This window comes from Opisthorchis viverrini (genome assembly GCF_000715545.1).
Source record: "Opisthorchis viverrini unplaced genomic scaffold opera_v5_40, whole genome shotgun sequence".
Taxonomy (NCBI): domain Eukaryota; kingdom Metazoa; phylum Platyhelminthes; class Trematoda; order Opisthorchiida; family Opisthorchiidae; genus Opisthorchis; species Opisthorchis viverrini.
Window position 1 is genome coordinate 1,917,603 of NW_008751694.1, and position 13,068 is coordinate 1,930,670.

The 13,068-nt window shown below is 42.8% G+C and overlaps 2 protein-coding genes across 2 annotated transcripts in view; one reads left to right on the forward strand and one right to left on the reverse strand.

Moving 5' to 3' along the window:
* Nucleotides 1-2,260: 2,260 nt before the first annotated feature.
* T265_02905 (hypothetical protein) lies at nucleotides 2,261-2,515 on the reverse strand (the record flags this gene model as incomplete). Its single annotated transcript, XM_009167258.1, has 1 exon — nucleotides 2,261-2,515. The coding sequence occupies one exon, from the start codon at nucleotides 2,513-2,515 to the stop codon at nucleotides 2,261-2,263; it is 255 nt and encodes an 84-aa protein (XP_009165522.1).
* Nucleotides 2,516-3,817: 1,302 nt separating this feature from the next.
* T265_02906 (hypothetical protein) overlaps nucleotides 3,818-13,068 on the forward strand; it is a gene marked incomplete at both ends in the record, with an annotated part of 36,112 nt that continues 26,861 nt past the window's right edge. The window contains 5 exons of the mRNA XM_009167259.1: nucleotides 3,818-4,092; nucleotides 4,138-4,384; nucleotides 6,972-7,730; nucleotides 10,266-10,542; nucleotides 12,210-12,515. Of these exons, the coding sequence (XP_009165523.1) occupies nucleotides 3,818-4,092; nucleotides 4,138-4,384; nucleotides 6,972-7,730; nucleotides 10,266-10,542; nucleotides 12,210-12,515 (1,864 nt within the window). The remainder of the gene's footprint in view (nucleotides 4,093-4,137; nucleotides 4,385-6,971; nucleotides 7,731-10,265; nucleotides 10,543-12,209; nucleotides 12,516-13,068) is intronic.

Here is a 13,068-nt window from a genome sequence, read left to right on the forward strand (position 1 = left end):
TTTTTTCCTAATACGAAGTGTATTCCACAGAATCAGGGCTAAAGTTGTTTTGTGTGTATGCAGGAACTCTTAACGAAATCTGTTATTATTTCGACTCGCTCGAGTCCTTACGGAAGTGGACATACAAAAGGCATAGAAGGAACACTTTACAGGCATCCATTCCAGCATGGAAGTCTCAGTTATGCAGCTGAGAGCCGTATTAAGATCGATGCAGGCAACTGCGGCAGTTGAGAACTCATCCGAATTTCGTTGCATGTACCGTCTAGACAGTGAAGGTGCCTAAGCCCGATCGCTATTCTTGAATCTTGTATTTGGGTTTCAAAAATGCAGTAGACATCTATAGAAAGGTGTTATGATTGCGACCAAGATTAGCTTATTGGTCAGCCTACTTGGAGGTTCGGACAATAAAGGCTATAATAATAATAATAATAATAATAATAATAATAATAATAATAATAATAATAATAATAATAATAATAATAATAATAATAATAATAATAATAATAATAATAATAATAATAATAATAATAATAATAATAATAATAATAATAATAATAATAATAATAATAATAATAATAATAATAATAATAATAATAATAATAATAATAATAATAATAATAATAATAATAATAATAATAATAATAATAATAATAATAATAATAATAATAATAATAATAATAATAATAATAATAATAATAATAATAATAATAATAATAATAATAATAATAATAATAATAATAATAATAATAATAATAATAATAATAATAATAATAATAATAATAATAATAATAATAATAATAATAATAATAATAATAATAATAATAATAGGAAGACGCTGATTGATTGTTAAAAATGGAGCGACGAATATTAGCGGTTGTATGCAGTTGACCACTTCCCTGATTGGCAGACTGACGTGCAAATAATGACTACGGTCTGATTGTTAAAAATGGAGCGACGAATATTAGCGGTTGTATGCAGTTGACCACTTCCCTGATTGGCAGACTGACGTGCAAATATCCGATGTCTACGGAAGTGGTTATCAAATGGGACAGAAGGAAAGGTTGGGGGAGAATAACGATCAAAGTTGGGAGGTTTCGGCAACTGTATGTTTCAGCCTATCGACCCCTCTTTATGCAGAGAATGGCGTGACACGGCCGATGTTACCATGGGACAGCTGATGTCACGTGAAGTCATCCTTGTCCGTGTAACTCACGGTTGTTCGTAGGCTTTAAGCCTACCATTATGCTCAGATCTAGAGGGAAGAACGTTTAGGGTTGTTAATTAAAATCTTCCGTTCAAGTCTTTTGTCTGCAAGGTAGCAGTAGCTGGTGTACGACCGCCATAACGGTCCAAGTTGTCACCCATGTTCGAATCCCGAACTTTGAGGATCAGAATTCTGTTGTCAGGCCTCTACCCATTGACCAACTGGTCCGCTAATGCTGCGGCCAAAACTGATGAAAGACGAATGAGTTTGTTAGCGCTTGTTAATAGGCCTACAAGTAGAAAGTAATCCGTCGGGTAGGCGCGATTGGCCGCATTATACAGCCATACATCTCGGGATTGCTATCCATCAGTTTGTTCCATCCTGCGGTAAGAACTTTCGTGGTTCGTTGCCAGTTCATGAACTGACTACCTGTCGGTCACCTCCATCCGATGCAAGGATGTGCGAAGAGTGCTCTGTGGTTGTCATCATCATTATCAAAGGCATAAAATCAGTGTTCAACATGAATTCTTCGCTGTCTTAGTGCTGTATGAGACAAACCGTCCTGTGACACATGGTCTACATGGACTACATGGTCTAACCAGCGTTACCTGTGGAGTTTGACCAGTTGATCTTTCGAAGGAGGCTGTACTTGTCCGGGACCATCTGGCATACCTCAGAATTACTGATCGCTGTTTCCACCAGACCCACGAAATCTTCCGGAGGCACCTATGGACAAACACATAGTCCCTAGAGGTGTCTCGCACGCATCGGCTTTTACTTAGGACATTGGCATTTCACCCTACCCTTGATAGCCTATTTGATGTCACATTCGCAGCACAAATGTCGGAGGTTGGCAAGGGCTGCCTTGGCTTTCTAAATTCTGAAAGTGATTCCGTCTTTCACCATTCCACCGGAACTTATGCTTGGCTCTGCCTATATTTCACCTATCACAAACGGTTTCCGATACGGAAGCAAGTATAGAGGTAGGTGTCACACTTCACCAGACTCTTCACTATCGCATATCATAACAACCATAACCCTCCTGCTATACGAGACTCACTGTGAGGCACCCACAGGGGAAGAGTCTCGGAGAGGAATCAAAGACAAACTTCCGACGAAGATGGTACCTCGTCGAAAGTCTACCGTGCATGTGCAAAAGTGACCCTCTTCACAAGTTATTGCCTGGGATTCCGGCGAAAGAAGAATATCCGGAGGACTGGCTTCTCGTTTTCGATACCTACGCTGATTATCAGCTGATTTTCGTATCCGTGATGAACTGATACCGGAATCTGTAAAAGTAGTCAGTTCCATTGCAACTTGTTGTCGACCAGGTGATACACACGACAACTGGCTAATCACCCTGGAATCCCATTAATTTAAATCATTCAAGTCGTTGCTTATACATTCATGTTTTGTGACGACATACCAACCTAAAACTCCATACTCAAACTCACAGATCAGTTTGTCTTCCATCTTTACCAGAAATTAACATCACGAAGACGAAACTTTCATCATACACAGGTCAGATTTCGTACACTTCCACTGAGGGAAGAGTTGATCGACCGAGTCCTCAGCAGTTCGATACATCTGAAAAGCTTGCTCATCCACAATTAAGTTAGTTGCCCGCAGCAGATAATCCAGTGGTTGAAGCATAGTTCGTTTTTCGGACCGAAACATGGCATCTTTACTACCCCTTCTCCACTTGGGTAGCCTGATAGTACTTCAAACCTTGTGCTTCCTTCGGGAAGCATGGCACCGAAAGGGTGCTACAGCTGAACGGCTATTTCATGCTTATGGTTTTTTCCACTTAAGGAGTTGGTTCGGCGGATCCAAGTGTGCAGCCTAGGATATGTGCTTCTTCTGTGTTGTTGCAGCCATCGACTCTGTTGCATCAAATCACTTGCTCTTACTCATTAAGTATTTATTTTCTTTTTATCGTTTCTGTTGTTTGACCCTTTCAACTTTCGGTACACTGTTCTTACAAAATGTGTCTTGACGCGTTGCGACGATCCTGGTCATGCACATACGGTGGTTCAGATCATCCGAACTCCGTATTGAGGGTAGAACTGTGTAAGTGCATGCACTGTAATTATGTGTAACCAAACAATTGATTTGATTCTGGAATCCATTTCGGTCGTCACACTGAAGTGTTCTTTCGTCTTCGTGGTCCTCTTTCTTGCTATCGGACCCCTTTCTATCAAGCGACAAGGTTGTGTCCAACCCATCATAACCACTGGAAAGCACTCTTTTTTTTCCAGCGTTCCTTTTTCATCCGTGTATTCTTTTTCTTTCGACTTTGAAGCCCCTAGCAGCTCGTATACTCAACTAAGTTTGCCGTGAACTCAACGTTTTAAGCTCATTAAACCACTGAGAAAGAATGGAACGCGACAGACCAAATGCGTGATTTCAGAGTAATTCCAGCCCATGATTGTTACCAGGAGACCGGTTGTCCTGTATATTCTCCATGGGGCAGTTTAAAATATCTCTATTCATGTGTTGTTGGAACTCCTCATTCTTCCATGTCCCCATTTAGTGTAGACCATTCATGCAGTAACCTTACGGCACATCCACTTGTTTTGGTCGCAGCGTTTCGTTTTACGGAGTTGAGCACGAATGTCGCGAGTGGAACAGGCAGCAAAAGATTATGGACCAATATGGCCCATGCTATTGGATTATAGTCGCCGGGAATGTTACCAAATCCTTCGGCGATTAGAATTGGAAGCGTACGGTCGGATTGTGGCCGTTTTTAGAGCACAGGGCGCCTTGACAAATGAGAAGCGGAAAGTTCTACACAAGTTGCAAGGATTTTTCGGTATTTCTACTGAACGTCACAAAGCCGAGGTTCGACGGGTGGTTAACGATGAAGAGCTTGCAACCATATCAGAAACGTGAGTTTTGTTCGATTCCTTAATTTTGTCGCTGACTGTTCCTAGGTTGTGTGGCAAAGAAGCCAGTGATGATTGGATATCTGAGGGGAAACGGATCGTGCCCATTTTGCATCGTCCCAGTCCCGAAACTGCCTACCTAGATGTAGCGAACAAAGCATCCCAGGAACATTCTACACTTAATTCTGGACTTCCTCACCCATCCGATACCGCCTTATCCGAATCGCAGCTTGGGCGGATTCGAAGAAACTATAGGCTTTTCGACTTGTCACAAACAAAAGCTCCTTCCTCTAAAGTGAGTTAATTTTAACTGGTAGATATTACTCATTTGTTGCTGTTACGGTCCCGATCTGGTTTTTTATACAGCATCCCGATATTATCCACTTCACTAAAAACTAAAGGTGTTCTGGTTTTAGCTTCAAGGTTATCGTATTTTTTGTCATGCTACTTTTTCTCCGATGGTGGGGATACTGCTGGCACTCAAGCCTAGACCAGAGGATGGTTAAAATCCTCAGTTAAGGCCTTTGGTTCAAAATCCTAAACACAAGAAACGCCGTTAGGCTTAAAAGAACACTTTTTTGTGGAGATTTCGTCCTGAAAGTGAAGCCAGTCTATTCTGAAAAGCCGAAAAGCACTGAACAGCTGTTTTATCCCTACTGGGAATCGTCAGCAGTGCGCATCTCACGAAACTCCGGAGAGTCTCGAACCCGCGACCTCCTGGCTAGTAGTTTGAACACTTAACCATTCGGCCACGAGCGGCTGGTCAGCAGTGTGATTAACTCTCACAGTAGCCGGAAATAACAAACTAGGTACTCACAGAACTTAGTTTGAGCATTTTCTTTGCTTATTTGCAGTTGAGTAGTCCTACTGTGCTGTACTTCAACCGTAGTGTTTAAGATGTACCAAGAGTTTAGTCGTCTTACAATGGGTTTATTATTGGAATGGTTCAGTATCCTCTTAGTGGCAAGCCCGCTAGTCGAAACGCTTTATTATTTTTTAATCACCACCCTTTTGTTCTTACCCAGTCAGTGAAAAAGTAGAGCGTATTTCGGCGTTCTTGACCGTATCAAGACATCAGTAGGTGGTGTTCTCATGCGATTGCACAAAATCGGATAGGATTGGTTTGAATCAAGGGACTGTGTTGAAGAGGTAATAACTAGAAGACTTGGTCATCCCGTTACTAAGTAGTTGAAGCCAGGGGTTCATATTTAGTGAATACCGTGTGGCGAAACTGGTACCATGTGGCTTTGTCCTTGACTATTCGTTCATACCATTTAGGACCCTCGTGTTCACTGTATTTGCCGCCCTCAAAGATATGTCATCGAGGCATCCATAGTTTTTGCCGATCGCTCCATTCATTGGTTTATTAATCAAATCAGTAACGTTATACTGCGGTGAACCATATTACATATATGCCTGTCTAGCCAAAAACGATCCGGATGTATATGATGCATTGGCCTTGAGAACGATGCGTTCGGTGGACTATATCGGGTGGCGAGGAAGATATGCTGCAGCGAAAGTTGTACTAGGAACTTTTTGTGAAGAAACATGTAGACGCCGAAAAATTAGGGAGACGACATAATGAATGCCCTTATGATGAGGATGCACTCAAGTGACATTCATATTAGGCCTATCATCCAAAGGACCACAAGACGAAGTCCCACAATACTTTGCAGCAACACTATTTATGCTGTGCCTCTTATGGGGGATATCCCAACTTCGCACTTATGTTCACAAACTATTACCTAATTTAGGGCAGTTATGTTTGGCAGCACAGGAACAGCGGCCGCACCTAGTAAAACAAACTCTAAAAATAAGTAAAAAAAATTCGCAAATTTAAAATATCCAGGGGAATCGCTTGTGTAAACTACAGTTCCACTTAAGCTCATCGCAAGTAGGGCCACCGAGCAGTTGGTAATTCAGTAGTTTGTCGACACGAGATAGTTCCTCAACTATCATCATAAACAGCTCGGTGTTGTACAGGAACGGAGGGATTCCACTTGTCTTTAGTTTTCGAGTTGCTTCGTGGATTTTTCAATCGTTGTTTTATTTATTCTAGTCCTTTCCGTTGCAATGTAACGCAAAGAATTATCGATGGACTGGGCATACTTCTACGCTTTTTCGATTAATTTCAACAGTGCATCACTATACACATCGCTGCTGCTAGTACAATAGTAATATAATAATAATATAATATAAGGTCAGTGAAGGTGGTTGCTGCATAACCCAAGGCTGCTGGTATGGTTCAAATTCTCTTTAACATCTCCTGTCTTGTGTTATCCTTTATATTGTTATCGTTTGTGTTGACTACTGTACTAACGTAAGTATATGAAGGGGTCAGATGCTCAAAAGTGGGCGGGACAGAGATTTGTGCAACAGTCACACGGGGACTCATTATGAAGATTGATTTTCACTTATTCAAATAGAATATTTATCTATATCCACCCCTGGACTACTCGTCACTATTTTAGGAGGCTATTGATAACGTCGGTGCTCGAATGGGGTCCAATGCATACCCTAGTGCGTTCTCGGGCGAGATGGCTCAGTGGTTAGGGCTCAGATTTACTGACCGGTAGGTCCGTGGTTCGAACTCGATCTCTGCCTCTCGACTTCCCCTTTTAACTTCCCAACCCTCGTGGTTACTTCTGGTGCCATAGAAGTTATGCGCCGAAAGGATGATGCAGTTGAACGATTCTAGCGAGTTTTCACTTAAACCTCCAGCCACCGTTGTCCGTTTTTTGGGAGGGAATTTAATGTTGTTTTTTGTGGCATATCCAGTAGCTTAATTGCCATTGATTTTTCCCATCTGTAAAGCATCGGTGTTGAACACTGATGTCATGCTGTTGATAATTATGATGATGATGATTTCCCATCTGTTGCAGACCGTTACTTACGATAAGGCTACGGAAACCACAAGAAGCCTACAGGGTTCTCCTGCACATGTTCAAATGGACGTTGATGAAACTATCTCAGGATTAGTTCCTCGGGTCGAGTACGAAGTGACGTGTGAGACGGATTCAATCGGACCGGTTTATTTGCAGGCTGGTATCTTGAATGGTCACATACAATCCGCAATGCCCGCTCATGGACAATCCGTATCGCTTCGCACACAGAGAGAATCTTCTAGAGGTGACAATGCTAATCATCAGCTTACGGGTGCTGTCTTACATCGTTCACCTCAAGAAGTCACATCATATTGCACGGTTGACAAAGATATCAATTCCTACAAGCCGGTTGATCTTGTTTCAACCTCACCAGCCAAACCGGGTGCACCCCCGCTAACAGTGATTAATGCTCATTCACCGAGGAAGCGTTGCTTTTCCGCAACAGTGCCGTATGAGACTACAACCACATGGAGCGCAGTCAACGTGGTATATACTCCATCCACTGCTGCTACTCCCACAAATAGGCGAACTTCATACTCCCATTTAACCGGTACTGTCACAAGTCCTCCGGACAATCAACGCATCCCGAGTTCCACGGGTGGCACTGGTACACTGCGTGTCGCGCAACCAACGATGGGTTCTGGTCAACTAATTCAAACACCTAGTTTAGGAAAAACGGTTCCACAAGCCTCGGCTATCGTAACCCCACCCGGAACTCCTCAAGTAACGCGACCACAAACATCGTTGGTCATGCAGGTGTGTAGAACCATCTCTGATTCTTTCCACTGGTCGGTAGGTGTTGTGCCTTATTGTTGCGTACTCACTTACGCCATATATCGTTGATGAGCCCACCAGGACGAGATAGGACATCCCCAAATCGAAAGGTTCCTCTTATATGATCCTTGTGTAGATGTTTTCCCGAGGTGGTCAGTAAAGTACCAACCAATGTGACACATGTAGAGATACATTCAGATTTTCGCCGAAGCCTCAGTGCTTTTGTTTTTTTTTGCATTTAAGTGTCCCATTTACGTAACCGGTCCAGTTATATGAGGGATATCTTGTAAGTCCTACTACGTGGGAGCAGTCCGTTAACCGTATGAATTTCCTGTGGACGCCATGTGCACAAAGAAAATATTGTTCTAAATCAGCCTACCGAAAATTGACCGAGCCCATGTCCATCGTCTTCCTTGTTTCAATCCTACATATAGGTTTTTTCGTGTTCAACCGAGTTCTCCGAATAGCGACAAGATTTATAGTTACAGTCCCTCATCATCAGCCGTGAAAACCGCGAACGGTGGTTTCAGCGTTTAGGGCCTAGTCTGTCTCAGCCCTGCTGAAGGACTTGATAGGCACCGATTCTATCTGCGTCCCTCATGTGATCGGATGAGCATGGTTTCGCAGGTCTATCGAGTATAACTTAGCGACTCGCCACAGAGGTTGCTCTGGCCAGTTTTACACAGGGTAGGTGAATACGACCTAGTTGAGGAGCGTGCTACCACACTCTCCCTCTTTAGGTGCCCCTCTCCTTGATAATGCTCTTAGGCGCACTTGTTCCGCATCCGCCTTGAAAACATGTCTCAGTTTTCTTATCGCATGACACGTCGTTATCCACGTTTAACCTATTTAATTATTAGGTAGGAGACAAGAACTTCAAGCCCTTTAAATAGTCAGATTCGGGGTAGTGTGGTAACAGTCAGAGACAACTGGCTTTAGCTTCTTATAAACTACTTTGGTTTGGTTTGGGTGACATCTGTGCAGCTTATGGTTATGAAATATTTCTCTTTTCGCATCTCATCTCCCGTATGACCGAAAATGTTACTTTTTTTATTCAACTTTTAATAGAGGGAAAGTATTGTACTAGGTTAATTGTTGATCTGGTGACAAGTTGACTGTTAGGTCTTCTGACCAATTGGTCTTGTCGCTCCTCTGGATCCATCCCGAACTACTGCTCACTTTTGGTTGACAAACCATAGACCTGATTAAAGGGCATGATGTATTTCCTGAATGAATGGTACCAGAAGGTCTAACCCGACCTACATGAAGTGGACAGTGTTTTAAACACCATCCCTTTGTATAGGTCAGCATGATGCTCCTGACATAATCCGGTAAGCAGTTTTACGGAGCGTTCCCGTCACAAAATCCTCCAACAGCTCAACTCGTGTGAGCTGCCGGAAGTGGCCAGCAGTTCATAATGGACCCTGAGAAGTATTAAGACCTGTTTGTCTGGAGAACATCGAACCATCACCCCTGCCTGTTTTATTGAAGTACGCTGAATATGGACCGTTACCTTCAGAATAAATGAACTATTTAGCGTTCTTTTCACTGTTTTATTATACGCACGCTGGCGTGAATGTTTATTCGCAGGACGAATCCAACATTCACGGGAGCTTTCTGTTCAGGTTTTTGGCCTCGTCCTTCGTCTAGTAACTTTCTGTTTCAACTACTGACAATATATAAGTAGCACTGATAAGTTTCACTTGTGCGATCGGATTTTTGCACCCAGTTCTCAGATGCACCTGTATTTTCGCGGCGGTAAGTGGGTTCATGGCGCTTTACCGTCATACATGGGCCTTTGGGTGGTGACCACGTAATCACTGCTTGGCAGTGAGTTGCAGTCTACTGCAAATTTTAGTGGACCAGATGCAACGCTTTACTTGATGTGAGTAGGTCACATCTACCTGAAAACGCATTCCAATTTTGATAAGGTTTGTGAACCACTGCTCAAACAGCAGAACTGGATAACTGGATTGTGCATATTTTTCTTATCTCACCAGTATCACCTGATAGAAACTCTGGACGGATGGACCGCATGTAGTGCCGGTCATAAAGCTTCACATGAAAGCTACTTTGTTACATGCCGTTCACGTATTTTCGGTAACGAATATCTAAAATTTCACCAAAGCATTGATGAAAAATTGATCCACGTTTCCTATATGGTGCGGCACTTTTTGTTGGCCCTCGCCGTTGTTTATTGTCTCGATAATGCTCCACGGTAGGGATGCACTTGCTGCGTCTAATTCTTGATAAAGCACGTACCATGTTACAGTTGATTTGGGTTGTTCGAGGCATCGGAAGTACTGTCCGAAGCCTTCATTTGAGCACAACAATCTGCACACATTTGAAAAAAACTGTTTTTCTTTGGGTACTCAAAACACGGTTTATTTTCCGCAAAGATGCCCTAATCTTCACTGTGTCTCATACAATGAGCAGCTGTGTTCACTTCACTGTCTGCTCCTATATCTCTCTATTTCTTTCTCACCTGTTTGATGTTTAAATTTTTAATGGTTTTAGGAAGCGACTGCAGCCTATCAGCGTATCCCCTGTAGTTCGGTCGGCACGCTGTTCGTCTCCACCAGACCCACACCCTCAACCCTCGCACGAAAATATCCTAGTGCACTATATCCCCAGACAAATAGTTTTAAATCTCCAAACGTTGGATCACGCCTCCATGCCACTCCTCCCCGCCCTTCGACTGCGGTGCGATCTACTTCAGACCCTCCTGAATCTGTTACTCGCCAACTTTCCGTGGCCCCGAGTCCGACTATATCTTCTGTCCAAAGTTTACACGGTAAGTTTAGTTGCCGTCTTTTTTTCTTCCTAACACTTTTACCCTGGTATTATGTACGAGTTTTCAGCGACATTGCTCAGTGCAGGTGATTCGGCCGTAACCTCGATACTCTGTGACTTGACAACCGTTGAGTTTTGTTAGTGCTTGACTCTTACTTCAATGTTTCCAGACTCCGGATTTTTTTCGTTTACTCTCCTAGCGACAACCCTTCCGATTCAGTTAACCCTATGATGGTAGCAGGACACATCGGCCCAATAATCTTTCCATCGTTATGTTGTGACTTGCTGACGGTGGCGCAACTTCTATGTCGGTCCTAGTCTGTCAAAAGGCACGGTAGCTTGCGACAACCCTCTGTGAGGGTAAACGAAGTTCTTTACAAGTCTTTTTATGGAGTCGTCACTGAATATTCCACAAGGTCGCAATAGCGTATTAGTGAGGGGGAGCAAGAAGCGCCAAGCTGTTATTTTCGATCCTATTTGTTTGATATTCTGACTAATCAAGGCGTACTTTTGTTTAGTCTGCACCTCGCGCGTGACCTCCTCCCAATCGACGTGATGTTCCGTGATTAAAAGTGACTGGGTCATTTAGAATCAGAAGTAGTTTTTTGCAAGTGTGTTTGTGTGCTCAGCAATCTTATACGGCATATGGGAAGGGACATGAATTAGCATGCTTCCCGGGTAACTGACCGCCATAACCTTCTAATGATATGTCGTATGCTTAGCCATATTTTTTCTGCAGCTTCAACAACCGATTCCAGCAGGACCAGGTGCACTGGGATCAGCTTATAATAAAGTGTTTGCTACGGTGGTCCAGAGCTGAGTTGTGGATTTGCAAGCCAGATCCACATTCTCTGTCAGACTCTACCCAACGTCGGCATCTCCACTGCTTCTCTCTAGGCTTGGGTAATCTGGAGGCACTTCGGCCTTCTTGCTTTCTTCGGGCGACGTGGTAACAATGCACCGATAGGGTATTATAACGGGATGACTTCGGACTGAATTGACAGACCCTTCGGTGACTTAATATAACCGCATTCTCAATTTACTTACCCAACCAGGCACACTGGGTTAAATTAACCTGTTTCGACAGGTTTTGAAACCTTTATTTTATCGCATAAATGGACTTTCCTACATGAGAACTGCGTCTGTAATGTGATGATGCGAAAACAGTTACCGGTTGCAGTTATCCCCAGAGAATCTTCTGCCTACTGCCTAAAATTCAACTTACTGTCAACACCTGAAAGCACAGAATTTAAGGATACGAAATACAATAACTCACAAGATGTCCCTTCAATGCGTTTTACGTTTTCATTTTATCGATATTCATCCATGTTTATGATGTGGATTAGGTGGTTCTTAGTATTGCGAATGAAGGGTTAAGGAGAAATATGGGCATCTTTCAGGCTTTATCTTCTTGTTATATCATCCAGTGGTTATTATAACGTTTATGCACAAAAGAATAAACATGTATCCTTGATTCAAGGCCTCACTCTTTCTGAGCTTCTATATATTGGGTGTGAGGTAACTCTAGTTATCGCCGGTTGTACTCTGCTGTGTGTGTGCGTATTTTTCTTCGAACATTTCCGTTTTCTTATGCATTTCACATCACTCATGTTTCGGTCTCTCGGACTATTTCCTTAAACAACGGCTGCGTTTCTATATACTTTTCAGGGGTGTCCACTCCCAATCGAATTCAAGGAGTGAACACTGTATTCATTCCTAGTCCGGACTCATCCCGAGTCGTGTCTACCTCTCCGTTCCCGAAACATTCGACTTCTCTCGTCACTGTTCCTACAAACCAGCTCCTCACTGGTCCACCAAAATCCGATCAGCTATCCGATGTTCCTACCTCTCAAATGACGAAGCGATTGGTTTACCCACCAAACACTAGTATGTTTGTTCCCTCCACATCTTCGACCTCAGTCTCTGGGTCATCGCACAACATCACGAGCAACAATGTAGTTGTTTTTCAGAGGAGTGAGTATTCAGTAATATTCCCAAACATTCCTACACTTTTTTGAATGGTGGCTGTCCAGAATTCACATAATCCTTAGGAGCGATCACAATGTTCAGCTATTCATGCCAATGGGTCTTTCACTTGTGGATTAGCCCATATCTGTTTTTAATCACTTCTCATATGTAAGGTGTCAGTAGGTGGCTATTTGACCACACCATAAGCAATAGCTTTTGCGCATACGGTTTCACCCTATAATTCAGGTAATTCGGTAGCAGGGCCAAAGTCCGCGGATCTTCCAACAACATTTACGTTTAACTCGTTAACTTGATTGCTTGATCAGCTTGACTCGTATGGTGGTTGAAAAGTTTGTGTTCACGATACTGTTTTCCGGTTGAGTTAGGTCTCTAGTTGATTGTGTTTTGACTTCACGTTGGATTAGCTGCTCGACCAAAGTTCCTGACAACCAGAAAACAACGCTCATTGAATCTGATCCCGCTGGAGCTAGTCAAATCATCCGCTACATGCTAGGCTACTGATTCTGGATATCCCGACCAAATCTCTTTAATCGTGAAA